The sequence below is a fragment of the Oryctolagus cuniculus genome, chromosome 17 (assembly GCF_964237555.1).
Source record: "Oryctolagus cuniculus chromosome 17, mOryCun1.1, whole genome shotgun sequence".
Lineage (NCBI taxonomy): Eukaryota > Metazoa > Chordata > Mammalia > Lagomorpha > Leporidae > Oryctolagus > Oryctolagus cuniculus.
This window is the reverse complement of record NC_091448.1, coordinates 15,132,493-15,144,862: the sequence shown is the minus strand read 5'-3', so window position 1 is coordinate 15,144,862 and position 12,370 is coordinate 15,132,493. Positions and strand designations below refer to the sequence as shown.

Here is a 12,370-nt window from a genome sequence, read left to right as displayed (position 1 = left end):
ATCTTGGACCTTGTATTTATATAACCTAGTAAAAAAGTTAACATTCACGAAAAATTTTACTCAAGTTGGCTTTAAAATGAAGAATGGATGAAGACACAAAAGGAACATATAACAACAACAGAAGGCAGGAGTCCTTTTTTAGGGAAAAAGGCATAATATTAACATCAGATACAATTAAATTCAAGACAAAAATGCAACAAAAGGAAATAAATTATCAAAAGTACAGTCCACCAAGAAGAGATAAAAGTTTTACAGTCTTGGAGCAGGCGTGTGGTGCAGTGGGGAACTCGCCGCTTGGACAGCTGCATTCCACATTGGAGTGCTGATTTGAATCCTGGCTACTCACTACAGTGCCTGGGAGGCAACAGATGATAGCTCAAGTGTCTGAGTTCTTGCCATGCGTGTGACACACCTGGATTGAGTTCTTGGCTCCTGGCTTTGGCCTGACCCATCCCTGGATGTTGTGGGAATTTGGGGAGTGAACTAGTGGGTGGATCTCTCTCTTTGTCTCTTGTTCTTTGTCACTTTTTTTTTAGGTTTTAATAATATTTAAATAGAAAACAAAAACTTTAAAAGTGGTGAATTTGATTAATTTTTAAATTTTTATTTGAGAGAGAAACAGGTGTACAGAGAGAGCTTCTATCTGCTGTCTGCTAGTTCACACCTCAAATGTCCACAGAGGTGAGCAGGTCTGGTCAGACCCCGAAGTGGAGAATTCAGACCAGATTTCCCGCAGGGGAGCCCGGAGACCAATTACTTGAACCATCACTGCTGCCTCCCAGGGTCCTCATTAGCAGGAAGCTGGAATCAGGAGCAGGAGCTGATCCAGGATGGAGACATCCTTACTGGCACCTTAGTTGATAGGCCAAAAGCTCACCTCAGATGTGACCAATTATTGAGGAGAACTACCTACTTAAAACTGTGAGAAGAAATAGACAAAACTAAAGACACAGAGGATTAGAAAGTAACAGGTATTTGCCATAGTGTAAAAGATGCCACATGGCTTGTCCACATCTCATATTGAGGTGCCTGAATTTCAACCTGGTTCTGCTCCCAGTTACAGGTTCTTGCTAGTTTGTACCCTTGGAGACAGCAAGTGATGGCCCAAGTTAGTTGGGTCCCTGTGACCCACATGGCAGACCCGGATTGAGTTCCTGCTCCTGGCTTCAGCCTAGCCCTGCCCTGGTGTTTATGGGTATTTGAGGAATAACCCAGAAGATAGGAGATCTCTCTTTTTCTCTCTGCCTTTAAAATAAATAAAATTTTCTAAAAAACAAAAAAAGTGACAATTTGTTTTGACAAATGTATAGAACTTTGCATCCAACAGTAAATGCACTTTTTAAAATACACAATTTACAAAAATTGTGTATTAAAAAAATTATTTATAAGAAAGAAATCAACTGATTGAGGGAAGGTGCTACATATTGGGGCAAATATATGGCGAAGTGGTTAAGCCACCACTTGGGACACCCGTGTCTCATATCAGAGTACCTGGTTCAAACCCTGCTGCTCCACTTCCAATCTAGCTTACAGCTAATGTGTAACCTGCAAGGCAGCAGATGATGGCTCAAGTATTTGGGTCCCTGCCAGCTACATGGGAGAACCAGATGGAGTTCTGGGTTCCTGGTGAAGCCCAGCATTGGCTGTTGCAGGTACTTGGAGAGTAAACCAACAGATGGAAGATGTCTCTCCATCTGTCTCTTTGCCTTTCATATAAAATGAAAATGAATTTTAGAAAATCAAAAATAAATTTATTTTAAAAAAATGCTGGGAAGCTGATGCTGTGGCATAGCGGGTAAAGCCACTGCCTGTAGTGCTGGCATCCCATATTAGTGCTGGTTCAAGTCCCGGCTGCTCCACTTTCAATCCAGCTCTCTGTTATAGCCTGAAAAGGAGCGGGAGACCTAGAAAAAGCTCCTGGCTCCTGGCTTCAGATCAGCCCAGCTTTGGCCAGTACAGCTATTTGAGGAATGAACCAGCAAATGGAAGACCTTTCTCTGCGTGCCTCTGCCTCTCTGTAAATCTGCCTTTTGAATAAATAAATAAATAAAAATTTTTTAATGCTGTGTATCCAAACTTTTGGGAAGATGAGGAAACTGAAACCCAGCTACGCTAAGCGACTTGCCCAAAGTCACATAGATGGTGAAAGTAGGGTCAGACTAGAGCACTGTCTCTCCAGAGTCTTAAGATGAACATAGACTTGCCCTACCAGATTTGAATAAACATGCAGAATTGTTATAAATATAGCCCGAGAGATTGGTGGAACTAAACAGAATGTTCTAAAGCAAGGGCTGGCGTAGTATAGCAGGTCAAGCCGCTGCCTGCTATGCTGGCATCCTGTATGGGCTCCAGTTGGACTCCTGGCTGCTCCACTTCAGATTCAGCTCCCTGTGAATGTTCTTGAGAAGACAGCAAAGGACGACCCACGTGCTTGGGCCCCTGCACCTGCGTAGGAGACCTCGAAGAAGCTCCTGGCTTCGCATCAGCCCAGCTCCAGCATTTTAGCCATTTGGGGAATGAACCAGTGGATGGAAAATCTTTCTCTCTGCTTCTGCCTCTGCCTCTGTAACTCTGCCTTTCAAATAAATAAATAAATCTTTTTGAAAAGTACATAATGTGATAACTTGGGGATTTCATGGGGGTTATTAACATGTTTTATTATACGATGTATTATTTATATGATGGCGATGCTCTTTGTAATTCTCTTATAATAGGAAAGTACTTTAAAAATTATTTAAGAGAGAGCTTCTAGTTGTTGATTCATCCCCCAACTTCCTACAACAGCTAAAGCTGGGCTGGAACTGAAGCTGGGACCTGGGAATGCTGTCCAGATCTCAACAGACTGCAGGCAGGAACCCACTTATTTGAACCATCAACACTGCTTCCCAGGGTCTGCAGGTGGGAAAGTAGAGTTGGGAGCTGGAGCCGGGAATGGAACTCAGGCAATCCAATTTGGGATATTGGCATTTTGACCACTAAGTTAAACAACTGCCCTACTTTTTGTTGTTGTTGTTGTTTAAGAATGAGGACTGGGGCTGGCGCAGTGGCGCAGTGGCGCAGTGGGTTAAAGCCCCGACCTGCCAGCATTCCATATGGGCACCAGTTTGAGTCCCAACCTGTAACCTAAGCTGTTCATCACTATGCTGTAACACAAGCTTAAAACATCTGCCTAGGTTTCTATTATATTCTACACATCTTTTTCTTTCTACCTCTCTACTTCTACCTTTCTCTGTAGCTCTGCCTTTCAAATAAATAAATCTTTGGGGAATAAAAAAATAAGGACCAGTTGAAAGATATGAAATAAGACTTAACAAATCTGAGCAAGAAGATGATAGAGGATGTCATGGTAAGGAGTTCAGGGTAACACTCTGGTGTCTAAATTTTTTCACCCCTTTTCCTGTGGAGCCTTCATATAGGGAAAATAGTATGCAATGTAGCATTACTTTACGCGGGGGAAATGTGGCGTTACTTTATAATGACTGAACAAGCACCTCACATGGTGCTGCTCGCTATACACGCAGTTGGAAAAATGCAGCTTGACCTTGAGGTCTTATGTGAAAATTTCTGCTTCTCTGCTTTTCTTCTTCTACTTCAAGGGCAGACCCAATCTGACCTTGTAGTTCATAGAAGCTGCAGTGGAGGATAGCCAGACCTGTTCTGAGAGGGCCAATTTACCTATTCATGTAGGATAAGAAGAACCAGAGCAGGAGAGCTATAGGGCACATGCCTGTGTCAGGCTTTAGCCAGTCACTGTAGCAGTTCTTCCCGCATTGGGCAGAGGTGGAAAAGGGTGGGGACAGAAGAGTAGAACCCCTTACCCTCAGCGTTACAGGATGGGACTGCCTTTGTTTAAAATGCAGCTTTGTATCGCTTCTCGGCCTTTTGGCTAAGATCAAGTGTAAAATGCAGCTTTGTGATCTTGGGCGAGATTTTTTTCTTCAATATCCTCTTCAGAAGGGGAATAGTACCTATGGTACCTACTCCATGGAGATACTGAGAGACATTAAATGAGGTAATCTATGGACAGCTCTGAGTCAGTAAATAGATATGCTCAACCTCAATTGTAAGATGATGGTAAAGGGCCATTAATATCCATCAGACTAGCAAAAATATGCAAGATTATTTTCAAAGGGCTGGAGAAATTGGCACTCATTTACTGTTAAAAGCATAAATAAAAACAACCTTTTTGAAGACTGACAGAATTTAATATGTGATATAACAGTTACACTTCTAGGAATCTATCTAGTAAAACCATTTGCACATATGTACAAAGATAAATGAACAAGCTGATCACTGTAGCACTGTTTACAGTAGCAAATCCATGGGATGTAACCAAAATAACTATTAATAATTAAATAAATTATAGTGTGGTTACCATAATCTACAGAAGAATGAGGAAGATCTATTTGTACTAACATGGAAGATCTTCCAAGATACATTTTTTTTTTAAGATTTATTTATGGGGCCGGCGCCGCGGCTCACTAGGCTAATCCTCCGCCTAGCGGCGCCGGCACACTGGGTTCTAGTCCCGATCGGGGCGCCGGATTCTGTCCCAGTTGCCCCTCTTCCAGGCCAGCCCTCTGCTGTGTCCAGGGAGTGCAGTGGAGGATGGCCCAGGTGCTTGGGCCCTGCACCCCATGGGAGACCAGGAGAAGCACCTGGCTCCTGGCTCCTGCCATCGGATCAGCGCGGTGCGCCGGCCGCAGCGCGCCGGCCGCGGCGGCCATTGGAGGGTGAACCAACGGCAAAGGAAGACCTTTCTCTCTGTCTCTCTCTCTCACTGTCCACTCTGCCTGTCAAATAAATAAATAAATAAAAATAATAATAAAAAAGATTTATTTATGTATTTGAAAGTCAGAGTTACGCAGAAAAAGAGAAGTCTTCCATCCTCTGGTTTACTCCCCAGCTGGCTGCAACGGCTGGAGCTGTTCCAGGAGCCAGGAACTTCCTCTGGTTTCCCACTGGGTGCAGGGGCCCAAGGACTTGGGCTATCTTCTGCTGCTTTCCCAGGCCATAGCAGAGAGCTGGATTGGAAGTAGAACAGCGGGGACTTGAACTGGCACCCATATGGGATGCCAGCGCTGTAGGTAGTGACTTTACCCACTAGGCCACAGCACCGGCCCCCCAAGATATATTGTTTAAATTGCAGAATAAATTTCATAACTCATGCCTAATTATGCTTTAAAAACAAAAATAACTGAGGCTGGGGCTAGGGTGAAGCTGGTTAAAATGCTGTCTGCAGTGCCAGCATCCCATATGGGCCCTGGTTTGAGTCCCAGCTACACCGTTTCTGATCCAGTCCCCTCTAATGCACTTGGGAAAGCACTGGAGGACAGCCCAAATGCTTGGGTCCCTGCACCCACTTGGGAGACCAAGAGGAAGCTCCTTGACCCTGGCTTCGGCCTGGCCTAGCCCTGGCTGTTGCAACCATTTGGGGAGTGAACCAGCAGTTGGAAGATACCTCTCATCTCTCTCTGTCTCTCCCCTTCTCTGTAACTCTGCCTTTCAAGTAAATAAATCTTTTTTTAAGAAAAAAAAAAGTGTGTGTGTGTGTATACACTGCACATGCATGCACTCACACGTAAATGCACAAAAAAAAGTTTAGAAAGACACACATCAAATAACAGTTTGTTAATGCAGAATTTTTAGAATTTGTTAGGGTCAGTAAATGGGTTTTACCACTTTAGTCTGTATTATCTAGATATTCAGATATCTATCTTAAAAAAATGAACTGCGAGCTGGTTGTTACTGCTTTCAATATTTGGCCGCTTGGGGCAGAAGAGCTGAAGTCAGTTTGGCTGAGGATAAACACAAGTTTGCAAGTGAGAAGTCTTGGGGAGTGAAACTAGCTTGTATAACAGACTTTCAGGTGGAGCAGTACTGTCTTACATAAGTGGTTCAATTTTGAAGTGTTAATGAAAACAACCTATTTTGGAAAGAAACAAATTTCAGGTCAGGGATATTATGAAGTACACAGTATGCTGGCTACTCTTGCTGTAGGCGGAGTTTGCATTCTTTTGTAATAGTATGTGAAGTTGTATTGACATCCTAAATGTAGATATGCTCTGAATCATCCCCTCCTGAAGTTCTTTACCCTGATTGGGTGTGCGAAGACAAGGTACGATAGCATTGTGCATACCCTAAATTATTAGAGAAGCTTCCGATTTTCTTCAGTGTGCTGTGAGACTGTAGGACATTCTTACCGTGTTTGCTTTGGTCAATGGTTTTCTTAAATTCCAAGGCGTGTTACATTTTAAACTGAAATACATGAAAGGTAGCTTGGTTTGATTCTAGTTCTAGACTTTGGCATTACTTGGAGAGTTTTTTGGTTTTTGTTTTTTAAGATTTATTTATTTATTTGAAAGGCCGAGTTACAGAGAGAATCGTCCATCTGCTGGTTCACTCCCCATATGGCCAGGGCTGGCCAGGCTAAAGCTAGGAGTTTCATCCAGGTCTCCCACATAGGTGCAGGGACCCAAATACTTGTGCCATCCTCCTCTGCTTTCCTAGGCCGTTAGTAGGGAGCTGGACTGCAAGTGGAGAAGCTGGGACTTGAACCGGTGCCCACATGGGTTGTGGTGTAGTAGGCAGTGGCTTAACCTGCTGTGCTACAACACCAGCCCCTGTTGGGAGCTTTTTAACAGAATCTTGCATCCATTGCAAGAAATTCTAACTTCACTAATCTGGGATTTTGCCTGGGCACTGAGATTTTTAAGTTCTCTGGGAATTCTAATATAGAGACCACTGATTTAGAGACAGTTGGGACGCCTGTGGGCTTGGAGTGCTCAGAGAATGGGTCTAGGGTTAGGTGAGTGATTCTTCCAAGTTGTCACAAAACCTTAGCCTTCTCAGTTCTCTCTTGTTTTTAAGATTTATTTATATGTGTATTTGAAAAGCAGAGTGATGGTGGGAAGGGTGGAGGATATCTTCCATCTACTGGTTCACTCCTCAAACGCCTGCAATAGCCTGGGCTGGGCCAGGTGAAAGCCAGGAGCCAGGAGCTCCATCCAGGTTTCCTGGTGGCAGGGGTCCAAGTAGTTGGGCCGTCTTCTGTTGCTTCTCAAGCACATCAGCAGGAAACTGGATTGGAAGTGGAGTAGCTGAGACTTGAACCAGACCTTTGATATGGGAAACCAGTGTCATAAGAGCAGCTTACTTAACCTCTGTGCCACAACAATGGCCCCTCAGTTCTGTCTATATATATGCGCTATGTTAGAATAACCTGTAGAGCTTTCCCTTTTTTAAAGGAAAGAAAAAGAGCCCATGCTCAGACCTACTGAATAAAACCCTCAAAGGTACAGCCTATACGTACATTTTTTAAAAAAGATTTATTTTATTTATATGAAAGAGATACATAAAGGAGAGGCAGAGAGAGGTCTTCCATCTGCTGGTTCACTCCCCAGTTGGCTTCAATGGCCAAATTGCACCAATCTGAAGCCAGGAGCCAGGAGCTTCCTCTGGGTCTTCCCACGCGGGTACAGGGGCCCAAGGATTTGGGCCATTTTCCACTGCTTTCCCAGGCCATAGCAGAGGGCTGGATTGGAAGTGGAGCAGCCAGGTCTTGAACTGGCACCCATATGGGATGCCAGCACTGCAGGCGGCAGCTTTACCTGCTACGCCACAGCGCCAGCCCCATACATACATTGTTTTTAAAGCCACCTTGCCAATTTCACCAGCACCACTAGGGTTAGTAATCACCAAAGCATGCACTCTTTTCTTTATTTTTTTCAAGTTTCACATACTTACTGATCAGTGTAATAAACTGATCAGTAAATTGAATCAACATTACTGCATGCAGTTAGAGGAGAAATATTTCCTGATTAAGTGGCAAATTGTGTGGGTGGCTTCTAGAAGACTTTCATTCTAAGCAGCTTTATGGTGAAACTTTTTTTTAAGATTTATTTATTTGAAAGAGTTAAACAGAGGAGAGGCAGAGAGAGAGAGAGAGGTCTTCCATCCACTGGTTCACTCCCCAATTGGCTGCAACGGCTGGAGCTATGCCAATCTGAAGCCAGGAGCTAGGAGCTTCTTCAGGATCTCCCACGTGGGTGCAGGCAACTTTACCCAGTATGCCACAGTGCCGGCCCTGAAACATTTCATTTAGAGGTCTGGACCTTCTTTTTTCAGTTTGCTGTAATCTAGCGTTCTGGGTTATTCTTTCTTGCCCAGCTGACATCTGAATTGAACAATCCCAGACACATGACCTACAATGCAGCTGTAGTACCTCCTACTCCAATAAACAGGAAGAGAGGGATAAAGCTTGGGTGCTTCTTGGCCTGACTGATGATCTGGCATGGTACACTTAAAATGAAAGCCTTGAGGCCGGCGCTGCGGCTCACTAGGCTAATCCTCCGCCTTGTGGCGCCGGCACACTGGGTTCTAGTCCCGGTCGGGGTGCCAGATTCTGTCCCGGTTGCCCCTCTTCCAGGCCAGCTCTCTGCTGTGGCCAGGGAGTGCAGTGGAGGATGGCCCAAGTGCTTGGGCCCTGCACCCCATGGGAGACCAGGAGAAGCACCTGGCTCCTGCCATCGGATCAGCACGGTGCGCTGGCTGCAGCGCGCCGACCGCGGCAGCCATTGGAGGGTGAACCAACGGCAAAGGAAGACCTTTCTCCCTGTCTCTCTCTCTCACTGTCCACTCTGCCTGTCAAAAAAAAAAAAAAAAAGCTTTGAATCTGCACTGAGAGACAAAGAAATTTACAAGGCTGGGATTAGGCAGTCTGTCGCTGTGCCTTTTTTTTTTTTTATTTTTAAGATTTATTTATTTATTTGAAAGGCAGAGCTACAGAGAAGGTGAGACAGAGGTTGAGAGAGATCTTCCATCTGCTGGTGCAATGGTCAGGGCTGGGCTAGGCTGGAGCAAAGAACCTGGAACTCCATCTGGTTCTATGTGGGTAGCAGGGGCCCAAGCATTTGGGCCATCTTCCACTGCCTTCCCGGGTATATCATCAGGAAGCTGGGTCAGAAGTGGAGCAGCTGAAACTTGAACCATTGCTCATATGGGATGCCAGCTTACCCTTCTGAGCCACAACACTGACCCCGTGTTAGTGCATTTTTTAATCCAGCAGATATTTGTGTCAGTCCTAGTTGAATAGGCACAATACCTGTTCTCTCCAGCAGTAGCCATGTATTTTTTTTTTTTTTTTATCATTCTGTCTTTGCTTCTGTCTCTCTGTTCCAACTGAGGGACTAAAGTAATCTTAAAAGAGCCATGATGACTTCAGCAAATAAGATTATCACAAAGAGGGCCATCACTGTGGGTAGTAGGTAAAGCTGCCGCCTGCAGTGCTGGCATCCCTTATGGGCACTGGTTTGAGTCCTGGCTACCCATCTTCCGATCCAGCTCTCTGCTATGGCCTGGGAAAGCAGTAGAAGATGGCTCAAGTCCTTGGGACCCTGCACCTGCATGGGAGACCCGGAAGAAGCTATTGACTCCTGACTTCAGATCAGCACAGCTCTGGCTGTTTCAGCCATCTGGGGAGTGAACCAGCAGATGGAAGACCTCTCTTTTTGCCTCTGCCTCTCTGTAACTCTGCTTTTCAAATAAATAAATCTTTAAAAAAAAAAAAAAAAAGATAATCCACAGGGATAAACTGGGCACTTGGGTGGCCCCCTTTTTTTTTTTTTTTCAAGATTTTTTAATTTATTTATCTATTTGAAAGGTAGAGTTACCGACATTGAGAGGGAGAGATAGAGAGAAAGGTCTTCCATCCACTGGTTTGCTTCCTAGATGGCCAAAACGGTTGGAGCTGGGCTGATCTGAAGACAGGAGCCAGGAGCCTCTTCCAGGTCTCCCACGCAGATGCAGGGGCCCAAGCGCTTGGGCCATCTTCCACTGCTTTCCCAAGCCATAGCAGAGAGATAGATCAGAAGAGTAGCAGCCAGGACTAGAACTGGCACCCTTTGAAATGTCAGTGCCACAGGCAGAGGATTGATCTACTGCACCAGAGTGCCAGCCCCGGCCTATGTGTTTTAAGTTTTTGTGTTCATAAATGGGCCTTAGGAAGGCAAATCTGGGTAGAGGTGGAATGAATGGACTCGGAGCCTTCTCACAGTAATGGTTTTATCTCTGCAGTTAAGTATAGTGTGGTCTTGAGACTGCACTGATCAGGGATCTCTTGTATTTCATACTGCTCAGGAACACAGATGTTTATGTGGTCCAATGTTGATGTATTACAGGTTCAGCTTGTTGGTTTAGATGAGGAGAGTTCAGAGTTCATCTGCCGAAATACCTTTGACCACCCATACCCAACCACAAAGCTCATGTGGATCCCTGACACAAAAGGTGTCTACCCAGATCTGCTGGCGACCAGCGGCGACTATCTCCGTGTATGGAGGGTAAGCTGCCAGACAAATGGCTCTCACAGTGTCAGCTGTCAAAGTGTAGAGACCCAGAGAACAGACGGGCTGCAGGTAGCAACTCACCGCAGCATGGAAGAACAAGGGAAGCTTATCACAACTGATGCTGGGCTCGGCAGGTTTTCTAGCAAATCTAAAACCCCATGACATCTTGTTGCTGGTTGCAGTCAGCCCTAGAAATCTGGGGCTCAGTTAACCTGACAACAGTGGTAACTTTCAGTGCATTTGGGGATACTTGAGATCTCTTATGCCGTTTACAGCCAAGCTGTTTTTGAGTAAATTAGACAAAATACCAGACCATTGATTCTGATAAAGTGTGTGAGTGGATCTCGCCTCGCCTCTCAGCTGAGCTGGTAGTCAGCGGCACCCTTGCCAGCAGGGGGCGCAGAGACCAGCTAGGCAAGGAGAGACGACCTCTTCTCTAGAAAGGTGCAGGGGTGGAAATTCAGAATGTGGAGCTGGGCAGAGGAGAAGAGCAGGAGAGGAACCCAGTCCCTCCGGGTTTATCTTTCTTTGTGATAAAAATGTTTTCCCTCAAAACCTGTATTTACTAAGAAACTGTCTAAGCAGGGGGCTTTTAAGCTTGCTCATGATGATAAGACGCTGATCTTCAAAAATGACTGCTCCTTTAGGTTGGTGAAACAGAGACCAGGCTGGAATGTTTGCTGAACAACAACAAGAACTCTGATTTCTGTGCTCCCCTGACTTCCTTTGACTGGAATGAGGTGGATCCCTATCTTTTAGGTAAGGGGGTTACACAATGCTTGAAGAAGCAAAGGTGCATTTGCTTAGCTGTGACACTGAGCTGCATGCATCAGCCTAGAGCAAGGCCTGATGGGAAACAGGCAACTATGGCAGGTAGCTATTAATTCCTCACATGCAGTCGAGCTTTTCGTTGTGTATCTCTTACCTCTCCAGTTAAAATCTAAGACTCTGAAATGAGGGCTGACTACCTGACTCTGTGGCTCGCTGGCTCCCTCCCTGTGCCGAGCAGATGAGCAGGCCCAGGAGGAAGTTTGCTGGGAACCTCTTTCCCAGCGGCACTGACTGGCGTTGGTCATTTGCAGGGACCTCAAGCATTGACACGACTTGCACCATCTGGGGGCTGGAGACAGGGCAGGTGCTGGGACGAGTGAATCTTGTGTCTGGCCACGTGAAGACCCAGCTGATCGCCCATGACAAAGAGGTAAGATGCGGTGCTTTCTGTGAGAGGCGAGGGCGCTCTCTGTTTTGCAAAGTAGAAAATCATCACAGCACAGCAACACAGGAATGTGTCAAAACAACGTTGTTGTAATTAATGATTTTTGGACATAGATGACTTATTTTATGGTCTGGTTTTTCTTTTCATGACAGAGGTTGCTTTTTTTTAGTGTCAGCTACATATAGACAAGCTGAGAACTGATATGATTAAAAAATAGTCACAGAGTAGCAACTGTTTGGAGACATTAGTTGTTTGGGAGATGAGGAAGACAAGAAGACGGAGAATTTCCTGATGTTCAAACCTAATTATCAGGTTTTCTCCGACATTGTATTCTGAAATTCTAATGTGTTCACTTAATCTTTGTACTTTGATGCTATTTGGAATTGAACATATTTCTCTTTAATGATGATGTGTCTTCTGTATCTTGGAAATGCTGAGGGAAGCTCTTTGTGTTTTAATCAAGGCATTCTTCCAGGTGATTTTTGGAAAATGGTCATCAGTGTTCCTCCTAGAGCCATTCCATGCCCCGGCACTGACTTCCTGTGGGTAGTGTTTCCTTTTCTACTTTACTCTCACAGCTGGAGGTATTAATACGCACACAGATAAAAGAGAATGAATGCCTTCACCTCAGCTTAGAACCTTAAGGCTGTCAACAGAATGGCGAGGTTATCCTTCATAATTAGTCGGGCCGGTTCTTTGGCTTTTTGTGCTCCTGAGGGTAAGATCTGTTACAAGACTTGACTGCTGCTGACCAAGGGTCAGATAAAGAGTTGATCCTGCAGAGAGGACAAGAAAGGAACTTCTGGAAACT

At 45.0% G+C, this 12,370-nt stretch overlaps 1 protein-coding gene across 2 annotated transcripts in view; it reads left to right on the top strand.

The window, feature by feature from the left end:
* The window catches only part of DCAF7 (DDB1 and CUL4 associated factor 7), a 34,253-nt gene that overhangs the window by 10,600 nt on the left and 11,283 nt on the right, over positions 1–12,370 (top strand). For both annotated transcript variants that reach the window (XR_519349.4, XM_002719469.5), the window contains exons 2-4: positions 10,179–10,337; positions 10,991–11,102; positions 11,426–11,544. Coding sequence is in view for 1 of the 2 variants with exons in the window: in XM_002719469.5 (XP_002719515.1) it covers positions 10,179–10,337; positions 10,991–11,102; positions 11,426–11,544 (390 nt within the window). In the remaining variant the exon portion in view is untranslated. The remainder of the gene's footprint in view (positions 1–10,178; positions 10,338–10,990; positions 11,103–11,425; positions 11,545–12,370) is intronic.